The sequence below is a fragment of the Microcebus murinus genome, chromosome 11, assembly GCF_040939455.1.
Source record: "Microcebus murinus isolate Inina chromosome 11, M.murinus_Inina_mat1.0, whole genome shotgun sequence".
NCBI lineage: Eukaryota > Metazoa > Chordata > Mammalia > Primates > Cheirogaleidae > Microcebus > Microcebus murinus.
Window position 1 is genome coordinate 24,575,997 of NC_134114.1, and position 24,935 is coordinate 24,600,931.

General features: G+C 41.3%; 1 protein-coding gene across 2 annotated transcripts in view; it reads right to left on the reverse strand.

The window, feature by feature from the left end:
- Positions 1-24,935, reverse strand: part of MTMR12 (myotubularin related protein 12) — a 76,675-nt gene that overhangs the window by 13,079 nt on the left and 38,661 nt on the right. For both annotated transcript variants that reach the window (XM_076007959.1, XM_012738445.3), the window contains exons 7-13: positions 21,654-21,783; positions 14,319-14,394; positions 7,332-7,438; positions 6,550-6,674; positions 5,472-5,550; positions 4,023-4,093; positions 1,298-1,470 (exon numbers count right to left, since the gene is read on the reverse strand). In XM_076007959.1, the coding sequence (XP_075864074.1) occupies positions 1,298-1,470; positions 4,023-4,093; positions 5,472-5,550; positions 6,550-6,674; positions 7,332-7,438; positions 14,319-14,394; positions 21,654-21,783 (761 nt within the window). The remainder of the gene's footprint in view (positions 1-1,297; positions 1,471-4,022; positions 4,094-5,471; positions 5,551-6,549; positions 6,675-7,331; positions 7,439-14,318; positions 14,395-21,653; positions 21,784-24,935) is intronic.

Below are 24,935 nucleotides of genomic sequence, written 5' to 3' on the forward strand. Positions count from 1 at the left end.
TTCATTTTTCCTCCCACCAATCATCAATAAGGTAGCCAAAGGAGTTTATACAGCTGCCACCTAGACAAGCACACTACAATTTGGGGGGGGCCTTATTTTCTGTAAGTGATCTACAATGCTAACCCTCCTGTGCCTGAACTCAGAGGCTGAGGCCTGGAGTGATTCACCCAAAGACAAGCAGAAGTGTAGGGGCACAGTCACATACATTACTGCTAAGGCTCTGGTGAGGGTTGGCATTAACATAACCCTATGCTTCATTTTGGAAAGGTTTATGCCCAAGGAAAATTTACTTCATGTTATTATGTACACATTGAGTGTCCCTAATCTAAAATCCCCAAATCTGAAATGCTCCAGAATCCGAAACTTTTTTTTTTTTTTTCTTTTCTTTTTTTTGAGACAGAGTCTCACTTTGTTGCCCAGGCTAGAGTGAGTGCCGTGGCGTCAGCCTAGCTCACAGCAACCTCAAACTCCTGGGCTCAAGCGATCCTTCTGTCTCAGCCTCCCAAGTAGCTGGGACTACAGGCATGCGCCACCATGCCCGGCTAATTTTTTCTATATATATTAGTTGGCCAATTAGTTTCTTTCTATTTATAGTAGAGACGGGGTCTCGCTCTTGCTCAGGCTGGTTTCGAACTCCTGACCTCGAGCAATCCGCCCGCCTCGGCCTCCCTAAGAGCTAGGATTACAGGCGTGAGCCACTGCGCCCGGCCTAGAATCCGAAACTTTTTGAGTGCCAACATAAGACTCAAAGGAAATGCTCACTGGATCATTTCAAATTTTGGAATTTTGGATTAGGGATACTCAATTGGTAATATAATGCAAACATTTGAAAATCCAAAAACATCCAAAATCTGAAACACCATTCGTCCCATTTCGGATAAGGGATGCTCAATCTATATTTTCCATAGGAAACCTGTATCCTGAAGATCCATTTATTGCAAAGGCTAACTTAGTAGAAATTGTAGAAGTCCCTCTCACTGAGTTACTTTATATTTAAGTTTTATAAATCAGTATTACTTCCACCATGACATATATCCATATAAATACATCATGGTGCACACAATTTAGAAGAGAAGCCTCTGAACCCACACTTGTTGGTATCCTTTGTCCTCTAGGAAGAGTTTCAGTATTTTTTAAAGCACCCAAAGTCATCACACAACGAACTGAGCCCGCGTTTCCTAACCAACCTGTACTGCACGCACTCTGCAAGCAGCAGTGCCTCATCTGAAGATAGGTGTTAAACGAGAGGCTGAGCAGCTCTCCCGGTGATGGAAACAGTCTGACTGTGGGAACTCACCTCCTCTTTGTCACTCTGTCGGAGGTGGTTGCAGCGATCCAAGAAACAGTGGCCACCCATGACCCACTCCTTCTGGACGAGGCTCTGGAAACCAATCCTGGTTCTGCAGTGGGGGTCCATCATCACTTGCACCAGAGAGGAAATGAGGCAGCAGAGGTCGGATGCATTCTCCTCTAGGAGGGGCCGAGCAGCAGAGCAAAAGGAAGGAGGGCAAAATGTGTTAAAAAGCTGCAGAGTGCTCTCACTTGCACAGTTAAAAGTAGGGTTCATAACACCAAGGTCTGCTATTAATGGTCACGCTCTTATTCCTTGAAGGCAAGAGCCAATGAAAAACAGGGTAGGCGGGGCGCGGTGGCTCACACCTGTAATCCTAGCACTCTGGGAGGCTGAGATGGGCGGATTGATTGCTCGAGGTCAGGAGTTCGAAACCAGCCTGAGCTAGAGCGAGACCCGTCTCTACTATAAATAGAAAGAAACTAATTGGCCAACTAATATATATAGAAAAAATTAGCCGGACATGGTGGCACATGCCTGTAGTCCCAGCTACTCGGGAGGCCGATGCAGCAGGATTGCTTGAGCCCAGGAGTTTGAGGTTGCTGTGAGCTAGGCTGACACCATGGCACTCACTCTAGCCTGGCCAACAAAGTGAGACTATGTCTCAAAAAAAAAAAAGAAAAATAGGGTAATGTTTTCAGACTGAAAGACAATTTGCTTCTAGCCTGTCTAGTACAGGTTCTGGCATATACTGGCACTAAACATGGATTTGTTTACTGAATGAATAAACGCAGCATTGCAAATCCACTTTCAGCACATGGGCATCGAGGTGTGCCACACAATGACAGCTAAATCACCCATATAATATGATGACCTGCTGGGCTCTGCAGACTAAGTCTAAAGCCCTTCCCTCCTGGAGTGTCGACACCCCAGTCACTGAACCCACTGTTCCACAACTTGGCTGCATTTTGGGCTCATCTCAGAGCTCCTTTCCTCCACTCCTAAGTCCTCACTTGCTCTGCTTTGGAGAAAGTTTAATATTTCTGGACTGTACCAAAATGATCTTTTATTTTCAGCTCAAGGCTCTTTCCTTTTATGTTTAAGGAGCACTGAGGTGCCTGCTTCTCCTTGCTTAGCCTAGGGGAGAAATTTTCCACATGCCCACCTGAAATGCACTTTCCAAAACCCATATGATGAAAAAAGTCTATCCACATACTTATTTAACGTTCATGACTTAGGGCAAATAAAAATATACATCTATATGCATGCAATTTGTCTTAGTTTTAAGATCCTAAAAGCCAGGGTTTATGTCTCCATGGTTTCTTTTATACAATATAAATGCAACTCAAGTTGCCTTTCAAAAACATCCATGGTACCAGCATTACTGGGGTCAGAGAAACTTGGGAATGAATTATAACTAGGGAGGTTTTATACTGTGCTCTTTCATCCTAACCCCTGCAATCACGAAGCACTATAGGTTCAGGCTTATGCCTGTCTACTCCAGGGAACAGACCTCAATTACGGAAGACACGGATTTAAAAGAAATGGATTTTTGTCTTCTAGTGCTATCAGTTTTCAAAACAAGTTTCATTTTTAAGGGAATCTTCCTCCTTTTATCTGAAGGGTGTAAATAGTATACCTGTGGGTGATAGGAAGAGTGGCTGGAAAATGAGATTTTAGAGTACAAACAACTCAGCAGTTCACCCAGGAGTGAGGGACACCTCAGTTCCATGAGTCGAAGACTCAGTTTTCATTGTAAGCAACTGTGATCAGTAAGGTCCGGCTCTGGGTCCCTCCATCTCTCAGAAGTCCAATCTCTATCTCTCCTCCTTTTCACCAGTTACTCAGTCCTTAGATAATGCTCTGTTCTGTCATTTTTGGTTAGGTCCTTTTCAATAACATGTTGAAGACAACTCTCCCATTAGGCTGTAAACTTCTAGAAGGCACAAGTACAGAGCTCTGCACGTGGCAGGTGCTCGATAAATGTATTCAAATCTAAGTCAGCAGGCCAGCATCAGATAGAGAAAGCCACAGGAATACACATTTTCCAGTCTGCCCTTAGGACCTAAGGCCAAACAGTTATGGAGAACATTGGAGACATGAGAAAAGCTTGGGGGGTATAAGCATGAGATAATCTACTTAATGTGTAGTGTGGGGTTATATAAACAAGCAGGTAGCTTTTTAGCTCCTATCTAACCAGTAATAGCACCAATCTTTTTTGCACAGTGGTTTACACTTGCTTTTGCACATTCTGAATGTGTCATGCACAGCAAGTTAAGCCCACTGAGGAAAAGGAAATCATGGCCCACCAAGTTTCCATGGTAACTGTAGAAAGTTGCCAAACACAAAGATATAAAAATAACAATTAAATCATCCATGTTCTTGTTATATAAAGGATTATCAAAAGATTTTTAACTTTAACCAAGCTGACTCAATATAAAACAAAATCCAAAACATTAAGAAATGTGAGCTTTGGTAAAGACACCAAACAATTCCTTCTTGGGCTGTGAATAGGTCTGCCAAGTTCCAAGTGAAAGAATTTTATTTTAAACTGTAATGCTAAAAATCCAAGGCAAAGGATTCCAAGGTTAGGGAGAAAAGAATGGGAAGGATTTCTATGCTAGCTAACTCCTTTTATAAGATAATTCCAAATACATAAAGCTACATGTACAAAAATTAAATCTTAAGTGAAGGAAGACAGAAATAATCCTTTGTGCTTTAAATATATTACCTAAAAGAAGAACGTTCATGTTTTGTGCCTCCATGCATTCCGTAATCTCTATTGCTTTTTTCAGGCAACGTCTGAATAGGAAAAAGATAAGGAAAAGGGGCATTAGTTCTTCAGCTTGGTAACAAACAAGTAGTTTAGAGATAGCCTGAATTAATCTTCAGTTTTTCCTTTCATTTATTTTTTCATGCTAAAATCCTCCAGAAAAGAAACTAATTACTATTTACACTATTCAGATACTGGGAGACACTCATCTACCTATTAGAAACTGAACGTTCTCAGGAGGGAATCCCAAGATTGATGTTAAAATGCTGCTAGGTAATTTCTACATTAGAACCCCTCATTGAAAATTCAGACCCAAGTCTGCTGGTGAGCCCTAATAAGACCTACCAATACCCCTAGCTGCAGAATGTGAGGCATGTCTCCATTGTTTTATTCAAGGTGACCTGATGAATGTATCGGTGTGGCTAAAAAGATCTAATATGCTCAGAAACCCTTTGTGTCCCCCTCTTTCTACACATTATTCCCTTCGAGCCTGTTGCCACCACGCGCAGCTTTGACGTCCCAGCTTATACCCAGGGTCCTTCACATATGCTGCCCTCTGCTTGCAGTGGGGCCCCCTCTGCCCCCAGCAACCCTCCCTCCCCACACCCTGGCACTTTACCTGGCTAGCGATGCTCACCCTTCCCTGCCCACCCTGTGATGTCTTTCTTTTATAAAATTTATCACTGTTTTCCATTATATATTCAAATTATGGGATACATAACAGGATACTCAAAGCATAGTTAAGTGACTAGAGGGCAGAGGCTCCTTTCCACGGTACTCACTGCAGAACTGAAACTGTGTGTGTGTGAGGAAGGAAGCATTCCTCTCTTTCCTCAAATGTAGCCTAAGGTAGAGCTATTCTCTTCCCCATCATCATTCTGTTTTGCACCTTCGTTTGCCATATCCTCTATTTAATGGCAACGGAAAGGAGCTAGTCAATGTAAAATGTAGGAAAGGCAATATAATGCTCATCTCTGGGACTGTCAACCTAACTAAACATGACTGACATTAATCATGATAAAGTTTAAAAAGCATTTAAACAGGTAATACATGTATAAGACACAAAATTCAAAAAGGTATTTAATGAAGAGTCATTATCGCTCCCATTCTTACCCCAAGTTTCCTCCCTGGAGGCCAACACTGCTGCCTCAATTATAATTTTGGGTTGCCAAAGCCCTTTTCCATCTATAGAGTATATCTGCTTTTAAGCAGGCAGCATGTTTGTAAATTCCTATCAAATGTGCACAGAAATAAGTCACAAATGTAAAATCTAGCTGAGCCCTGAATAGAACATGTTCTTTAAGAATATTTAATTGTGAAATATCAAACTGTTAAATTGTTAATTTGCTTTACTACTTTGAATTAGACAACTGTAAAATTCATGAGCAAAATAGTGGCTTGAAATACCTGATTATGTCAAGCCAGCTGCTACTTTCCAACAGAGAAAACCATTTTATATCCGTGTCCCAAAATTCAGTGCTGTTATCTGAAAAGGAAAAAAGAATTAAGATGTCGGGTCATTGTTCGCTGACAAACCTGTCGCAAAAAAACCTGTGCTACTCCACTGAGCTGTGTGGATCAACAATCCTAGATTCGAGCTGTAGAATGTAGGCCCGAGACTCCATTTCAAGCAAAGGGCTTTTCAACACTTCAGCTGAAATGCTTTTTAGACTGTTGGCCCCAGAAGAGTATGACAGTCAAAAAGAGATCTTTATTGCTGAAAAAAGAAATGCCTACACTATGTATACAAAGCCATGGTTCACCCTATAATTCAACAAAGAGAGTAACATGCATTTGGCAGAAATAGTTGACATCCGGGCTGCTATTCCTAAGTCCAAGTTAGAAAAAGTTACCTGTAAGTGTGACAAATCTCAGAGAGTAAAGACTCATTCGAAAATGGAGAGAATCAACAGGTAACAGCATGATTAGATATGAGCCAAGTTCTAGATTGTAACTTGTACGGAGCCTGGGCAAGGAAATGGGGATAGCTGGGATGGGCATGTTTCCTTTTCCACTGTGTACACTGCTGATTAATTGAAAGTATTTTCACATTGTTAGAAACTGTATATGCCCAATCAGGAAAAAAATTAAGGTATTTTCACTTTGGGAAAAAATGTCCACTAAGGAAAACAAAGAGATCATTCACTTTATAAATCACCACCAGCTAGTGAATATAAGTTCAAAAACTTTTAAAGGGAGAAGCCAAAAATGCTCACCACTGGGCAACTGGTGTGGTGGGGAAAGGGGAGAAGAGGAGGGTGGCTGTGAGATCACTGCCAGGACATGGAAGCAGGCAGAGAAAGCCTACAGAGAGATGCAGAGGGGCGTGGTGATGGCAGCTGGCCCCTTGTCTCCATGACACTGCTGCCCTGAGCCTCTGTGTACTACCATAAAGAGCCCAGGGAAAAGGCATCAACTTTCACCCGATCCACGTGGCATGTCTTTCCCCATTTGACAGAAAGTCTTTGCTCAGCCTTCTTCTTACCTATCAGAAACAGCTGTTTAAATTTAGAGTATGCAGTCTGGATTTCCTGCAGGGATAGGAAGTTGCCTGACAGGTCTTCAGTTTTAACAATTTCATAGGGTGGCCTATGGATGGTCTTGTAAATTCTAGGTATCAGAAAGGAACACAAGATTAGAAGAGCAAACATGAATTTAAAATAGCTTATTTTTCCTGAGCACTTACTATGTGCCAAAATCTGTGAAGGGCTGTGCAGGTATCCTCCCATCTAACCCTCACCTATGAGGTAACTGCTGCAGGACTACTGTTTCCTGCCAACAGATGTCGAAATGGAGGTGCCCAGAGTAGAACTACCTGGTCTAACATGATCAAGCTGATAAAGCCATGATTTGGACCAAAGTAATTTAACTCCAGAATCTATTACTATTTTTGGTTTTTAATTCTTCCACTTTGGATTTTTTTTATTGAATTTTTTTATTTTGAAAAATTTCAAACACACAAAAAATAGCACAGAACAGTGACATATGCCATATGCCACCTAGATTTGACAATTATTAACATTATAGATAACATGCCACTTCCCCCCAAATACTTTAGCATGCAACTCTGAAAACAATGCAATTGACCTTCTTAATGATTACATTATACTGACTCCTTTCAAAGTAATTAAAAATAACTACTATAAGTTGTATTCCCCTAGTACTAAGCTACCAGCAGGGAAACAGAAAAACTACTAAGAACTGTTCTCTGCTTCTTGGAAAAAAAAGAATAGATAAACAAGAACAACATGTAGAACTAGTACTGACCCATCCAAGAAGCTCTTCTGGATTTGTAAAATGCCATCATCCTGTTCTTTGGGCAGTGCTGACATTTTCAAAAGGGCACTTCCATTGTGGCAGGACCAACACCATATCTGCAGAGTGGAATAAAGATTTTCCAGACATAATACACACAATCCAACAGGGGCCAGGTAAGCTTAGCATTTAGATTTGTACAGGGAAATTTATAACTTCAATATGAAATGGCTAGACATATTCTATTTTATTAAGCAAGAGAGTATATAATAGAAAAAACTGAGTCTTAAAAAAATCAAACAAGTCTAGATAGTTGAACTCAGACTATGTTATGGTCTAACATATACCTTTGGACACGGCTTTGGTGCCGGTAACCTAGATGATGATAAACAACATTATTATTAGATTTAGGATAGTAGCTACTAGAGTGCAGCTTACTACAAGTCAGGCATTTTACATGAATTCATTTAATTATTAGGGTCATTCCCTGTAATAGAGATGATTATTATCCACATTAGCAGCAAGGAACTGAGGGTCAGAGAGAGTGAAGGACTTCCCCCAGTCGTACAGAAAGTAGCAACAGTTTACTCCAAAGGACCTGTTCTACCTGGATGGCAAAAATGAGGCAGCTTCCATCATTAGAGAAAATTCACACTAGGTAGAATGGAAAGTTGGCTATTTGACATGGAGTAAATACAAGACTTGTATATTCAAGGCACTGAATTCGATTGTGAGAAGGCAAAAAGATGACCAAGATACTGTGTCTACCTTCAGAGCTTAAACTCTCAAAAGGGAAATAAGCATACAAATATCTTAGGAAGTAGAACGTGGTATACAACAGAAGAACAATAAAAAAGGGCAAGGAGAAAGAAACCACATGAATGACCATCATATGAGTGACAGGCTAAGCAGGCATTTGGGCTTTTTTCTGCCTAGGTGACAGGTAAAGAAAAAAAATCTACATATATTTTTTTCTGAACACAGTGGGAGTTTTTGTTTTGCAGGAACAAATGTAGACCGGAACTGACCTTGGGGCAAAGTAATCTGCCGGCAGAGCCTAGAATGGAGGGGAGGGAACGGCTGCTTGGGCAGGCGAATAGCTGTGGACTTTGGGCCCTGCATGAAGGCCAGGCTAAGGTCCAGCCCTTGCTTTGCTGATCAAGCCATCAGCCTGGGCTCAAAGGTAAACCTGGGGGAAAAAATGCCTTTTGTAATTCAGCTGCCCAGAGGGAGAACCTTTTTGCCATTCGTCATGAATAATATAAATCATGCGCTGCATGTGCTAGTAGTAGCCTGAGCCAAGACTTAGAGATCAGCAATGATCCAGGTGATATTCTGCACTACACTTATAAAGTCACAAAGAGGAACCAGTTTGGGGTTTCTGGGGAAGATGATGGAATTAGCATTGGGTATACTGGGTATCTAGTGCCAATAGAACATCCATATGGAGATATTTAGGAGGCTCCTAAAATGAGGGTTATGAGCTTCAGAGAGGAAGGCAGGACTGAAGCTCTGGACATGGAAGCTGATGAATACTGAAGTGGAAGAGATGGTCAGCCCACCCAGAAAGCCAGGACAGAGCAATATAAGATTACTTTAAGAACTCTCCTCTTGGGGGTCAAGCTGTACTTCAAGATTCATAATGAGGCAGAAGTGTTAGAATACAGAGAAACCAAAGGGCCCTTTGCTGTTCTCTTATTCCAATGTCATGCCAAGCAATGTGCAGAAACTACCACACAATTTTTAGCTCTCTGCCAAAGGTGGCAATATTTTGAATGCCCAAGCAGTTATGCCTCACTAGTTGGTACAGCTCACTCAGATAAAGGGGGAGATACTCTTAGCCACGACTGGGTGATAAGTTCTAAGAAATTAAGTGTTCTTAATGCTTTTTCTCTCCTCTCCTGGGAGGACCACAGTCTTCCTGTGGTAGGACTCAACCACATAACTCGTTTTCCATTTGGGGCATGTGTAATGATAATTTCCAATCACAATCGTCTCATCTTATCTGAGGCACAAAGGGCCAATCCCCTACCATTCTCTACCTGAAACAGTAAATAGAAATGAACAGAATTCCTGGTCAGAGAGAGACTTCTCATAGGGATTTAGTAAAAAGTCTTCTGCCCTCCAAGTACTAACCAGGCCCGACCCTGCTTAGCTTCTGAGATCAGATGAGATCGGGCACGTTCAGGGCGGTATAGCTGTAGAAAGCAAAAAGTCTTCTATTCTTGCAATATGTACAATTTCTCTCTTGGAAAGGGCCACAGAGTTCTTAGTATGAATGACTTAATATGCAAGAATTACAGTTTGTTAATCCCATTTATTTTAGTATTTTCGAAGGGGGGGAATTACTCATTATTTGGTACATTTTAAGGTATCTCTCCCAATAGAGTCAAAAACAGTTTTAGAAGGACATCTACAACCATAGGCTAGAAAGTAGTGTAAGTAAGAAGGACAGGAATCAAGCGAGGAGGTGAGAGTATAGTGTTTCCTAAGGCAGGACAGGAAGTTAAAAGACAAAAAAGGAATGATGTAATCAGTGTCAAAAACTGCAGTGATCTTATAGAGAACTGGGGATGTGCACAGCTCAATGACTTCTGGGAGGAAAATGTCAGAGAGTGAGCAGAGTAGAAGTCGTGCTGCAAAATGAAATGAGTAAAGGTCAGGCACTGGCTCGTGTCTGTAATCCCAGCACTTTGGGGGGCTGAGGTGGGAGGATCGCTTAAGGTCAGGAGTTTGAGGTTGCAGTGAGCTACGATGATGCCACTGCATGCCAGCCTGAGTGACAGAGCGAGACCCTTTCTCAAAAAAAAAAAAAAAAAAAAGAGTAGAGAGAATAAGTACATATTCTTTAATTATGTTTGACATTATAGAGCAGGCAAATAAGATAGTAGCTTGACTGTTAAGGAAGAGCTTCTTCAGGTTAGGAAGACTTAAGGAGGTCTTCAAGAAGAGTAGAATATACTTCAGAAAGATAACCACGGAAGAGGGAGGGCAAACAGAACTGGGATCCAGACAAAGTAATCAAAACCCAGATAGAGGGTCAGATTCCATGTGAAGGAAACAGGAGCACAGAGAGAAACAATAGGAGGCCAAGAAGAAGGAAATTGAGGGAGTTCTTGTCGCTGTCCCGGATCCCACTGAAGCAGAGGAAATTCGTCACTAAGAGTTAAGCATGGCCAGGCTCGGTAGGTCACTCCTATAATTCTAGCACTCTGGGAGGCCAAGGCGGGTGGATCGTTTGAGCTCAGGAATTTGAGACCAGCCTGAGCAAGAGCGAGACCCTGTCTCTAATAAAAATAGAAATAAATTAACTGGACAACTAAAAATATATAGAAAATATTAGCTGGGCATGGTGGCACATGCCTGTAGTCCCAGCTACTTGAGAGGCTGAGGCAGCAGGATTGCTTGAGCCCAGGAGTTTGAGGTTGCTGTGAGCTAGGCTGAAGCCACGGCACTCTAGCCTAGACAACAGAGTGAGATTCAGTCTCAAAAAAAACTAAAAAATCATGGAAATGTTCTGGAACAAATCACAGTAATAGTTACACAACATTGCAAATATACTAAATGTTACTAATGGGAAATTTTATGTTATATGTATTTTACCACAATTTTAAAATATTCTAAGACACTCCCTAATCTAGCCCCAAGCTATCTCGTCAATGTTAGCTTCCGCCACTCCCCTATGCTCCTACAGCACAGGAACTGTGATAGTTATAGCTATTGATATTTATCACATTAGAAACTAAAACTGAGAAATTTTTAAATATTAATTCATTTTAAAATAACCAATTGCATGTTAATATAAATAACATTTCCCCCCCACAAAAAGATTAGTAAGATAAATGGCATTGTTTTACATTTTGGCAAACCTCTTAATAATCTGGTATAGTAAGAGACAGCTTGATTTTCTTATCTGCTTAATAACAAAAAAGTATGGGGAACAAAGTGTAAATATGAGTAGATTCAATAGGAAAGAGAGAAAGGAGGAGGGAATAAGGTAAGGATGTGGCCAGAGAGGGGCTTATGGTCACTCATGTAACTTAGTTGTCACATTTTCTTTAAGTCTCCTTAGGAGTCTGATGAGACATATGCTAAATAAGAAACAACAATCTAGACCACCTTAAGGCAGGGGCTCTCAATCTGTTTTTGCCCCCTAGAAGACATCTAGCAATGTCTGGACATATTTTTTGGTTATCACAACTTGGAGGGTGCTACTGGCATCTCAGAAGATGTTACTGGCAGGAATGGTGTTAAATATTCTACAATGACTGCTTCCACAAGAAAGAATTATCTGGCCCACATGCCACTCATGCCTAGGCTGAGAATTCCTGACTTAAACAAAAAATAAGAGGTTATAATAGTATAAGTCTGCAATACTGATAATATCAAAGGAACATTTGAAAGGGTTGTTGGGTTTTCTAGGTTAAGCTACATAATTTCACCAATTCCAAATACAAAATAAATTGTCTTTTAATTTGCTTATGATCATTTCTGGTGATCTTAATAGTCAAGTAAAATGAAAATTTTGCATTAAAAAAAGAGAAGGAGATAGTGAGAGCTCTGTGTTATCTGTGTAAATTCTATTTTGTGTAATATTTTTCCACGGTCGATTTATACAAACTCCACCAATAACTTTCAGACATATAATTAAGACAAATGTAATGAAGTGAGAACACCTTTCCACAATTTCTATCAAAGTTATGCTACAGACCCCTCACTGAGGTCTTTTTTTTTCTTTTTTTTGAGACAGGGTCTTGTTCTGTTGCCCAGGCTAGAGTGCTGTGGCATCAGCCTAGCTTACAGTAACCTCAAACTCCTGGGCTCAAGAGATCCTCCTGCCTCAGTGTCTAGAGTAGCTCAGACTATAGGCACATGCCACCATGCCCGGCGAATAACTTACTTAGGTCTTATCAGAACATTTTCTATTTCTTAGCCCCCATGCCTGGCTAGAATGCACTGTATCTAAATTTCATGCACTGCAGAGATGGAGAAGCAGCCTATTCCCACATGTGTGGATAAGTTCATCTTTGTTTCCTTCCACAGAGCATACCCTCTATTCTGGATTCCTCTATAAAAGGATAAAGAATGGTGACTTTCATTTTTTTTTTTTTTTTTTTTTTTTGAGACAGAGTCTCGCTTTCTTGCCTAGGCTAGAGTGAGTGCCGTGGCGTCAGCCTAGCTCACAGCAACCTCAAACTCCTGGGCTTAAGCAATCCTACTGCCTCAGCCTCCCGAGTTGCTGGGACTACAGGCATGAGCCACCATGCCCGGCTAATTTTTTATATATATATATTAGTTGGCCAATTAATTTCTTTCTATTTTTATAGTAGAGACGGGGTCTCGCTCAGGCTGGTTTTGAACTCCTGACCTTGAGCAATCCGCCCGCCTCGGCCTCCCAGAGTGCTAGGATTACAAGCGTGAGCCACCGCGCCCGGCCTGACTTTCATTTTTATTCCTCTAAAGCAACCAGTTTTAAAGTATAGTAAACACTCTTTTGGGAGGTCCCAATACCCTTTCAGTCTAAAAAGCCTATTAAATATTCCTTCTTTCCCCATATATACAACTCTGTGAAACTGGAGTTTCTTCATGTGCTTCAACCAAACCTCAACATACCACATCTGAATAAAAGAAGCAGAATCCACCTGTCTCCTATTTTCAAAAAGGTAAAAGAATGCTATTCTTTTGTTTTTTGGAAAGTATAGTTATTTTTTCATAGAAATATGTTATTTTTGCTAACATGTAATGAGTTTATTACTTAAATAAATATTGTGAAAATTTTCAACTTGAATTTTTAATAAGGCAAATAGCAATAGATACAACCTACAGAAACAAAAACACTTTGAGATACTTAATAATTTTTTAGAGTATAAAGAGTCCTGAGACCAAAAAGTTTGAGAACTGCTACTCTATTTTTACATATATTTTTATTCCCAGGAGCACAGACTCAAGTTGCCCTGAATATACACTCCTGAGAACTGCTACTCTAAATCAAAGGTTGCAAATTGATGGAACATGAGTCAACTCCAGCCCAAAAGCAAGTTTTTTCAACATCTGAATCAGGTGCATATATTTAGAAATCAGGAAAATGCATACAAAGATCTGTATCTCCAGCTTCTCCTGAAAAATCAGGACATCTGACAACACCCGGCCCATAGTCACACATGGCACATACTGGCTAGTGCTGAAGAGCTGTCCCCCAGACCGGGCAGAGGGCCTCTGGTTCACTGCGAGGGTCACGCTCATTACTTACACCTTGCTGCCATGGGCTTCTGGGCATGTGACCCCTGCTTAACCACCCCTTCACCCATATGGGAATGACCCTTTTGGTGAACCAGCCGTGTGCACAGCACAGCATTTATTTGTAATTTTCATTCCTTACTAAATACCCTGCAGGCTTGGCAATTCCCAACCACCAATTAGAAACCGGAGTAACTGCCAGAGTCTTGCTTTCTTTGATCAGTGACACATTAAATACAACTCCCATTCCATTCTCTTCTTGAAAACTAAGAAGCACTCCATGTTGTCTCTGGGAGAAAACATAACCATGACCATACAAAGATTAAAAGTGTGGGCCAAAAAGAATCTTTTTATTTTATTTATTTATTTTTTGCTTCTCCAAACAAGTCAGTTGTCTGAATCATATTTCAGTTGTCTGACAAAAAGAATCTTAAATCCTACTACCATTAGAGTGGCTCAGCTCAGGTTTAAAATGGTTTAGGTGTCAAACTAGGTTTTCTTTCAACCCTCGACAGATCTATGATCCTCTTAAAGCTTTTTAAATATCTCTGCTAAAAACTCAGGAACATTTGTGAAAACTTTAGAACTCTGTTCCAGTCATGTCCAAGAGACTCCTCTAGGGAGTCCCTAAGATATTTTTGGATCACTCTTGGACTGAGTACAAACTCTTCAGTACCAAAGCCAAAGGCTTCAAGTAGAATCACTCTGTCAGGATGGACCAATGAGGAAGCCGTGCCTCCTAGGGTTTCCAGATGCACTTACTGGTATGCCGCGACCCTGAAAGCACTGCACATCCTCTTCGGCAAGAGGGGTGGGGACAACAAAGTATGCTGGCAACCTAGAAGAAAGAGATGTCATCCAGTTTTAGTACTACACTTAATTCACAAAATGTAAAGGCTCAAGTTCAATGAACACAAGGAAACTAAGCAGAGTGTCATGACAAGAACCATATCTCCCTGTTAAGAAGACCCAGCTCAGATGAATTGCTGCTCTCAATTTGGTGTAAAGTACTCTGGCCAAATCAGTTGGGAATCTGAGTTCAAATCCAGGCCCTGTCTCTGATTCTGCACAACCCTAGGCAAGTTTTTCTACCTTTCTGGGTCTGTTTCCTCTTCCATAAAATGAGGGGATTAGAAAATATGATACCTAAAAGCATATGAAATCCAAAATTTGGAGTGATTGTTCTTATCATATAGTAACCATACAAGCACCTGTGTTGCTTTCAGTTAAACTAATATAAAAATCAGTAATTATGATTGCTGCCCAAACATTTTATCAAGTGCTCTGAAAATAACATTTAAGTGCTACTATGTGCCAGTCGTTGTCCTAATTACTTAACATGAATTCTTCATTTAATCCTAACGATCTTATGAGGTATTCATACACTATTATTTCCATTTTACTGATAAAGAAACTGAGACAACTCTGCTAAGACCCTTCCCAGTTTAGACAACTAGTAAACATATAGTGGAGCTGAGACCTGAACTCAAGCAGTATGACTTTAATTTCTACAGGAGAAAATTTTGTCTTTAAAAACAAACCCGTTAAGTAGCAGGACACAGAGTTAGGTTTTATGAGTTGTAGAGATTAAAGATATATGGGAACATCATCTCTTCTTTTAGTTAGCAGATGTAGGTTTCTATTAACAAGAAATCTGCCTAAGTTCAGTTACTGTGAATCTGCAAACATGTGTCCTTCAAAGATGTGGAAATAAAGCCTCACGAGAAATAAGGTGCTTACGGTGTTAAATTACAACAGAAAATAATTAGATGGTTTTGTATACATGCCGTATGTTTGACATAAATCTGTTAAGTATTAGGTCATGGGAAAGATGGATTTTCACAGTTAGAGATCAGAACTCAAATGTGGTCAACCTAATCAATTCATTGAAGATGGAGCAACATATTAAATATCTCCATGGGGCTGTGATCATAAAAATCCAGACTGTGGGCCAGGCACAGCAGCTCTCTCTTGTAATCCTGGCACTTTGGGAGGCTGAAGCAGGAGGATCACTTGAGCCTGGGAATTTGAGGTTGCAGTGGGCTACGACAGACCCACTGCACTCTGGCCTGGGTGACAGAGCGAGACCCTATCTCTAAAAAAAAAAAAATCTAGGCCATGGGAAACTATTAGATAAATGGCCTGGTTTCTTCAACAAATTTTAAGAAAGATATGATGGCATAAGAATCTATGGATTAAGCAATTTAAGAAACCTATCAACTGGCCGGGCGGTGGCTCACACCTGTAATCCTAGCACTCTGGGAGGCTGAGGCGGGCGGATCATTTGAGCTCAGGAGTTCAGACCACCCTGAGCAAGAGCAAGACCCCGTCTCTACTTAAAAAAAAAAAAAATAGAAAGATATCAACTGGACAACTAAAAATATATAGAAAAAATTAGCTGGGCATGGTGGTGCATGCCTGTAGTCCCAGCTACCTGGGAGGCTGAGGCAGGAGGACTGCTTGAGCCCATGAGTTTGAGGTTGCTATGAGCTAGGCTGAGCCATGGCACTCTAGCCCTGGCAACAGAGTGAGACTGTCTCAAAAGGCAAACAAACAAACAAACCTATCAACTAACTGCAAAATAGCAATCTCATTAAGTCTTCATTAACAATAACACAGATAAAAAAGAAACTGCTATAACAATTCATAAAACACTGGGGAAAATCTGAACCCTAACTGGATATTTAAGAATTACTATAAAATTTGAATGGTATAATAATGGTTTTATGGTTATATTTATGGTTTTATGGTTGTATATATATATTTAATAAGAATTACAAGGAATTAATCTTTAATTCTTAGAGATATATACTAAAATATTTATGAATAAAATGTCATGACCTCTGGGATTTTTTATTTTTTCTGAGACAGAGTCTCACTCTGTTGCCCAGGCTAGAGTGCCGTGGTGTCAGCCTAGCTCACAGCAACCTCAAACTCCTGGGCTCTAGCAATCCTTCTGCCTCAGCCTCCCAAGTAGCTGGGATTACAAGTATGTGTCACCATGCCCGGCTAATTTTTTCTATATATTTTTAGTTGGCCAATTAATTTCTTTCTATTTTTTTTAGTAGAAACATGGTCTCACTCTTGCTCAGGCTGGTTTCGAACTCCTGACCTTGAGCAATCCACCCACCTCAGCCTCCCAGAGTGCTAGGATTACAGGCGTGAGCCACCATGCCCCGCCTGATCTCTAGGATTTATTTCAAAATAATCCAAAGCGCGGGGGTGGGGGGGTGGGGGGGTGCAGGTGGAGGTATAAAATACAATTACTGGCCAGGCGCAGTGGCTCACGCCTGTAATCCTAGCACTCTGGGAGGCCGAGGCGGGCGGACTGCTCGAGTTCAGGAGTTCAAAACCAGCCTGAGCAAAAGTGAGACCCTGTCTCTACTACAAATAGAAAGAAAGTAATTGGCCAACTAAAAATATATAGAAAAAATTAGCGGAGCATAGTGGCGCATGTTTGTAGTCCCAGCTACTCAGGAGGCTGAGGCAAGAGGACTGCTTGAGCCCAGGAGTTGGAGGTTGCTGTGAGGTAGGCTGATGTCAGGGCACTCTAGTTCAAGCAACAGAGTGAGACGCTGACTCAAAAATAAATAAATCAATAAATAAATAAATAATAAATAAATAAATAAAACATGATTACCCATGAGTTAATAATTGCTGAGTCTGGGCAATGGGTAAAAGGGAATTCATCATATCCACTTTTATACTGCTTGAAAGTTTTAATTTAAAATAAAAATCCTTAAAGGTAGTTAAGAAAAAAAAACTTCCCACAAGACTGTGATGTAAAACCAGGTTTGGCAATACTGGTCAATGCTAAGATGCCTCAAACCATCAAAACTGTGAAGAATACTTGGCTTTTGAAGTGCTTATTTTCTTCAAATAAGCACACAAATATTTTCTTATTTGTCTGCTTGAATGGGTGATTGGTAAGGCTCCCCTTCTGCAGGTGCAGTCAATGAAGTAAAAACGTCTTCACAGATCAATGGCTCACAAATTCAGACTACTCATTAAAATCAAGTGAGATGATTAAATAACTACCAATGCCCAGGCTCCACCCCAGAATATTAAATCAGAAGCTTAAAATTTCTCCAGGTATTCAGTCAGGATGAAAACCATTGTTCTAGAAGATCCTGCTACTCAAAGTATACGGCAGTATGACTTGGAGTCTTATAAGGAAAGCAGATTCTCAGGCCTCACCCCACCTACTGAATCAGACTCTGCATTTTAACGAAATCGCCAGGTGACTCAGATGCCCACTAAACTGTGAGAAGCAGCACTGTAGACAGTAACCTACAAATAGGCCACTGTTTCTCAACCATTTCAGGACAGTCACCTGCAGAGTTGTTTAAACTAGATTCTAAGCTCCTTCTTCAGTGGCTCACACTACAAAGCTGAGGGGGGGCCTAATGGTTTTAAAAAATTTGCATGCCTTCCCTAATTAGTGAGGATGAATATTTTACAATGTTAGTTCCCTAGTTAATTTTTTCCTAAGAGTTTTTCACTCAAAAAAGTCAGAACTAGCCAGGAGCAGTGGCTCATGACTGTAATGTTAGCATTCTGGGAGGCCGAGGCAGGAAGATCGCTTGAGGTCAGGAGTTTGAGACCCTGTTGCTACAAACAAATAGAAAAATTAGCTGGGCATGATGGTGCATGCCTGTAGTCCTAGTTACTTGGGAGGCTGAGGCTCACTTAAGCCCAGGAGCTGGAGGTTGCAGTGAGCTATGATGACTACTCTAGCCTCGGCAACAAAGTGAGACTCTATCTCAAAAAAACCCCCAAAACCAAGAGAACCAAGTATACTAGCAAATGCAGCATCCCTCACTCAGTGGAGGCGGCTGTACAGAGAGGAAGAAAAGTGAGACTCTATCTCAAAAAAACCCCCAAAACCAAGAGAACCAAGTATACTAGCAAATGCAGCATCCCTCACTCAGCGGAGGCGGCTGTACAGAGAGGAAGAACACTGCACCCAGTGAGGGGTTCTGAGGCTGTCCTCTCCTGCCCACTCAACTCCAGCTGGATTTCATGGAGTCTCTGTGCTCGTATCCGTGAGATTCCCCACGGATACAAGCAATTAACCCTCTCTCCTTGGAAAGTAGTTTAGTCATTAGGATGAGTTTAGACTACAAGGTAAACAGCCTCTCCAAATACAGCATGATTTTATTCACACAAAATTGTATGATCCACTAAGGCACAGCCCCAAGCAGCAATGTCTTCCTCCTGTGCTGGCATCATTTCATAGGTCCCTCTGTGTCGTACACACCCCACAGGGCTGCATACCTTCCTATATCATTACAGGGAGGTGAGATGAGGAAAGGTTTTTCAGGAGGAGAATGAAAAAAGAGAAGAAATAGACCTGTGGTACTGAACAGCCAGCTCTGGCCTACAGAAAGGAGTAGACACTCAGTTTCTTAGTCTAATCCAAACTGTCTAGAGTCTCCCCATCTAACTACTCATGGGCTTCTCATTAATTTATTCATTCTTTCTTCTATTTACCGTCCACCGCTTAGAAGCCAGGCACTATGCTTGGTACTGAGGGTAAACAATGAGCAAAACCAGACTGTGTCCTTGATTTCATAGAGCTGGAGTTTGCAGAAACAAACATTAACCAAATAATGATACAGATAAAAATGAACTCTTGATTGCAGGATGTGCTATGAAGAGGGACATACAGAGCAGTGAAAGCTCTCACAAGGAGACCTGACCTAGTCCTGAGAAAGCTAAGAAAGTGGCACCTGGGCTGAGAGCTGACCACTGAAGTAGAGTTAATTATATTTGTGCAGCTACAAGCAAAAGGCACTTCCAGACAGGAGACTGCCAGGCAAGGCCTGTGGCAGGGAGGTCAGCATGGCCAGAGGGGTGCAACACAAAACTGGAGTCAAACCATGAAGGGCCTTGGAGCACCGTACCAAGAATGGTGGGAAGCCACTGCGGCAGGAGCATGGCCAGATGCGTGTGGAGAGGCCCACTTGGCCTCCTACGTGGAGAACGGATGCTGGGGACCAGAGTGCACGGGGGAGACCGTGCAGCCAACTATGACAGTGGTCCAGGGAGAAACAAGGCACAGCTTTCTCTGGATCATGCATCCTGTAGGACAGAAAAGCAAGGTAGGGGGAGAGCTTTATAACTGGGAAGGAGGAAAGAACAGGTTGGGGCTGACAGTGACACAGAGGCGGGGGCCATTCAGGGCCCTGCAGGCCCCTCCCCACTGTCACTATAGCCCACGCTGTGACAGGGGCATGGGTTGGGGGGGGGACACTAACTTTGCAAATGTTTGCAATTGATCGAAATCAAAACTGATCTGAAGAGGCCTATCAGTACTGTGAATATAAAGAGCTCTACAAAAAACGTTTTATAACACTGTAAGCAGGGTGCTGGGAAGTATGGTCCAAAATGATAAGATTCAAGTTTCTAAAAACAGATTATGAAGAGTCATCCTTTAAAAATGTAGGTCAGATCACGTCCCACCTCTGCTCAAGCTCCCCTCGTGGTCAGTCAAAAGCCTCCGGGCGTCACCAGCCAGCCTCCTCCCCTCCCCACTCTCATCTCTTACTGCTCTTTCCTCTGCTCACTTCTCCCCAGGCTCCTCACCACTCTGTACACACGCCTCTGCCCCTACTCTTCCCTCTGCCTGGCATGCTCTGTCCTCAGGTGTCCTCTGACTCAATGCTTCTCCGCCTTCAAGGCTTTGCTCAAAGGCTACTTACACACAAACCTCCTGACCAGCACGCCCTCCATCCCCTCCAGCACTCCCTAACCTCTTACCTAATCTGTTTTTCGCCACAGCACTTACCTTTAATATGTTATAATCTACTTCTTTATTCTATCATTGTCTTCTTCCCACTAGAATGAAAGCCCCAGGAGGGCACAGGTTTTTAGGAATTCTGTTGACAGCTGTATCTCTAGTAGCTAGGACACTGCCTGGCACATGGTAGGAACTCAAAATTTTTGTTGAATGAATAAATAAAAGAAATATACAGGCCAGGCATGGTGGCTCATGCCTGTAATCCTAGCACTCTGGGAGGCCAAGGCAAGAGGACTGCTGGAGCTCAGGAGTTCAAGACCAGCCTGAGCAAGAGTGAGACCATCTCTACTAAAAATAGTAAAAATTAGCTGGGCGCTGTGGCATATGCCTGTAGTCCCAGCTACTTGGGAGGCTGAGGTAAGAGGATTGCTTGAGCCCAGGAGTTTGAGGTTGCTGTGAGCGAGGCTGATGCCACAGCACCCTCGCCTGGGTGACAAAGTGAGACTCTGTCTCAAAGTCTCAAAAAAAAAGAGAAATATACAATATAAAAAGAAGGTAGACAATATAAATTGAGAAATGCCTCTGTGAGTTTTACACTTAGATTATAGATACAATAATGGCAACAATGACAAAAAAAGGATACAAATTCACTTTGGGGTATTTAAGAGACTTTAAAAATTTCTTTAAAAAGTTAGTTTTGATGTGGAGACTGAAACCCTCATACACAGCTGTTGGGAATGTAAAAATGGTGCAGTGTCTGGAAACAGTGTGGCAGTTCCTCAAAAAGTTAAACAGAGTGTTTATATGGCATCTATATAGCCAAGAGAAATGGAAACATATCCACACAAAAATTTGTACATGAATGCTCATATCAGCATTATTCAGAAGAGCCAAAGAGTGAAAACAATCCAATTGTCCATCAACTAATGAATGGATAAATAAAATATGGTGTATTCGTACCTTGGAACATTATTTGGCAATAAAAGAGAATGAAATTCTGACACACGCCAGAACATGGATGAATTCTGAAAATATGCTAAGCAAACAAAGCCAGTCATAAAAGACCACATCTTATGTGATTCCACTCATATGAAATGTCCAGAACAGGCAAATCTAGAGACAGAAAGTAGACTAATGGTTGCCGAGGCAGGGGAGAAAGAGAAGAGAGAGGTTTTTAGGGGGGTTATGGGGAGTGACTGCTAATAGGTATGGAGTGTTTTTGGAGGGGATGATGAAGATGTTCTAAAATTGACTATGATAATGACTGCAGAACCCTGTGAAGACACTAAAAATGATTATACACTTCAAATGGGTGAACTTCAAATGAATGCATGTCCCCAGCATTAAAAGCTTACCTCTCACAGACTTTATAGTCTTCATTGACACACACTGCTTTGTACTTCATGTTACCTTTGGTCCGCTCCAGTTCCCAACACCAGTCCTTAAGTGTGTCAAACATTACTGTATGGTTCTTGGGATCAGTGGCTAACAAAACAAAATTTAAAAGACAATAAGGCCGGGCGTGGTGGCTCACGCCTGTAATCCTAGCTCTCTGTGAGGCCGAGGCGGGCGGATTGCTCGAGGTCAGGAGTTCAATACCAGCCTGAGCAAGAGCGAGACCCCGTCTCTACTATAAATAGAAAGAAATTAATTGGCCAACTAATATATACAAAAAATTAGCCGGGCATGGTGGCACATGCCTGTAGTCCCAGCTACTTGGGAGGCTGAGGCAGGAGGATCCCTTGAGCCCAGGAGTTTGAGGTTGCTGTGAGCTAGGCTGACGCCACGGCACTCACTCTAGCCTGGGCAACAAAGCGAGACTCTGTCTCAAAAAAAAAAAAAAAAAAAAAAAAAGACAATAAAATCTTTTCGTGAAGCACTGGTATTTTCATTATGTGAAAGTCCCTTCTAAGGTCCCAGTTTTCTCTACTAGGTCCATTTTTATCTAAGTAGAATGGATTCACTGCTTAATCCTAACTTTGTTTCATTTTTTGATCATTAATCCAAAATTATGACCAAGGCTCTGTCTTTTTATATCGTAGGAAAGGAACTGTTCTTGTTCCATTCCTTGGAAAAGTAATTTATAGCTCCATTTTCAGTCATCTGACCATGAGATAATTGCTATAACACAAAAAGATCGTGTGAAGCACTGAAAAGCAGAGTTGGCACAAATGCTAAAATGATGAACTATTTTTAGCCCTACCAATATGTGCATAAGATGACAAACTGGTGTGAATAGCATCCCAGATTCTTGAATGTAAATCCTCCTTCAGTTTGAAGAGGCACCGCCTGCAAGAGGATTGTTCAGTGTGACAGCTGGTTACTAAAGGCCACAAACTGATCAGACAGTCATGGTGAGGGTCAGGGCCTGCCAGCCAAGGGATGCATCAGGGTGATGGGTACTTCTGCCCCTAACCCAGCCCAGCCACTACCTGCTAGAACAAAATGCCAGAAGCACTGCTTTTACAGCTCAGCACACATGTCCTTGGTCCTCTCACCACAGCATTGCTTGTAGGGAGTGGCATGCACCAAAATAGCTTCCAGTATTTACATAAATTCTATCACAGATAAGTTTAAGCTTTTACACATCTTCAAAAACCAAACCTTCTGGGAAAAACAAAGTGTTTGATAAAACTACACCACCTGCTCCTTTTTTTTTTTTTTTTTTTTTTAGAGGGAGGGGGAAGGAAGGGGGAGCCCCACCTGCTCCTTTTAATAAAACCAGATTATAGCACAAATAATGATGATGATGATAATAGTCAACATTAATATAGCACTTACTATGTACCAGGCAATGTTCTGAGCATATTACATTTTATGAACTCAATCTCACATTCCTATAGGATAGATAATACAATAGGTAATATTATTTCCTTAATCTTACAGATGAGACACAGAAAGGTCAGGTAACTTAGCCAGGTCACAGAGCCAGGCAATGACAGAACAGGAATTCAAACCCAGGCAGCTATAAAGGAAATTTCCATAAAGTACTAATGCAAAAAAAAAAAAAAAAAATTCCCCATGGACATAAGTAATACCAATACTCCCACCCACTCAGTATAGTTGGCCATTTTCTTAGTAATACAGGCAAGTACTTGCCTAAAATGCCATGTCATAATATTTTAGGACCTCTCAGCCAAAACTCATTTGTGAATTATTAAGCCAGGGAATAATTAATGGTATTCACATTGCAAAGCACCCACCTCTACAAACCCCTACTCAATGTAAAAGCTCACTGGGCAACTAGCATCTATCAGTCATAACCTTTACTTCTCAAAAAAAAAAAAAAAAAAAAAATAGGGGTTGGAAGGAAGGGAGGAGAAGGAGGATGGAATTAAAATAGAATAAAGGTGCTACATATCCTGGGCCTCTGGCACGAAAAGCCACCAGAAGGTAATGAAACCGCCAGGATCGATGAAGGTCAGAATTCTGGCACGCTGATCAACATGCTGACAAGCTGAGAAACTATCCTGTGCTACGTCCAGAACAAGAATCAGGATATAAAGGACACAGAATTTCTAAAAATAGACTATGATTTTTCAAATGTGTACTCACTCAGTAAATGTTTATATAAATTATAGTAATCAAAGCAGTCATATTTGTATATCTCATATTGCAGCAGCTATAAGCCAGTACCCAGCTAATCAGCACTTGTATATATAGCTACAGGGAAGAGATGTCATTCACAAAGATAAATTTGCTGAACTAAGGAACAAATTTTCTGTTCAGCCTAATATGAGCGTTAAGTGTATTCTGTGTCAGTATAATTCTCTGAACATAATCTGTCCTGAAGAATATGCAGTTTGCTCTCAACTAACTCTCATTCAGTGACTAACCACCATGTGCCGTGCATTTAACAATTTATAATCTTCACAGGACTTCAAGGAAGTATTAACACTGCTGTTTTTAAAATGAGAAAACAGAGGTCTCAAGAGTTAAGTGTCATCCTCAAACTACACAATGAGAAAGCAGCTGGGCCAGGATTTGAACTCAGATGGGAAAGACGCCAAAACCCATACCTTTTCTACTAATTACTATAATTCCCAAACTGCAACAAGCTCTCTGAGATATCTACATCTCTGTACATGCCAATCCCTCTGCCTAAAGTACTCCTTTTTAAGCCTATCAAATGCTCCCACATCCTCCACTATCAGCAGAGGCACAGCCTTCTCCCTGTTAGTCTGCCCCTCCCCCAGGGTGGATGGGCACTTCCCTTGGAGGAGACACCACTAACATGCCTCTCCTATTTGACTTTATGTTCCTTGAGGGCAAGGATTTAGTCCTGTTCATCGTAATATCTACACAAGGCCTGGCCCACAGCAAGCATTTAATAAATGTTTACTAAATGAGTAGACAGCAACAAAGCAACTCTGTATTCCAAAAAGATATTACAAAGCCTTATGTGCTTTCAAAAGAAACTGCCACTTCCCTGACAAAAAAAAGCACAGAAGTCTCAGGATCACTAAATGTCAACTTCATGTTAAGAGTAACAGGCAGAGCAAGTGAACAGACTGAGGCAAGAGAACTAGAGAAGGAAGAAGACAGACATCTGTGAAAACATGTCCAATGCTAGGCATTGTTAATGGCTATTTCAGATGGCCAGAGTTTCTTACTTAAAAGATTGCTTTCTTTTTCAG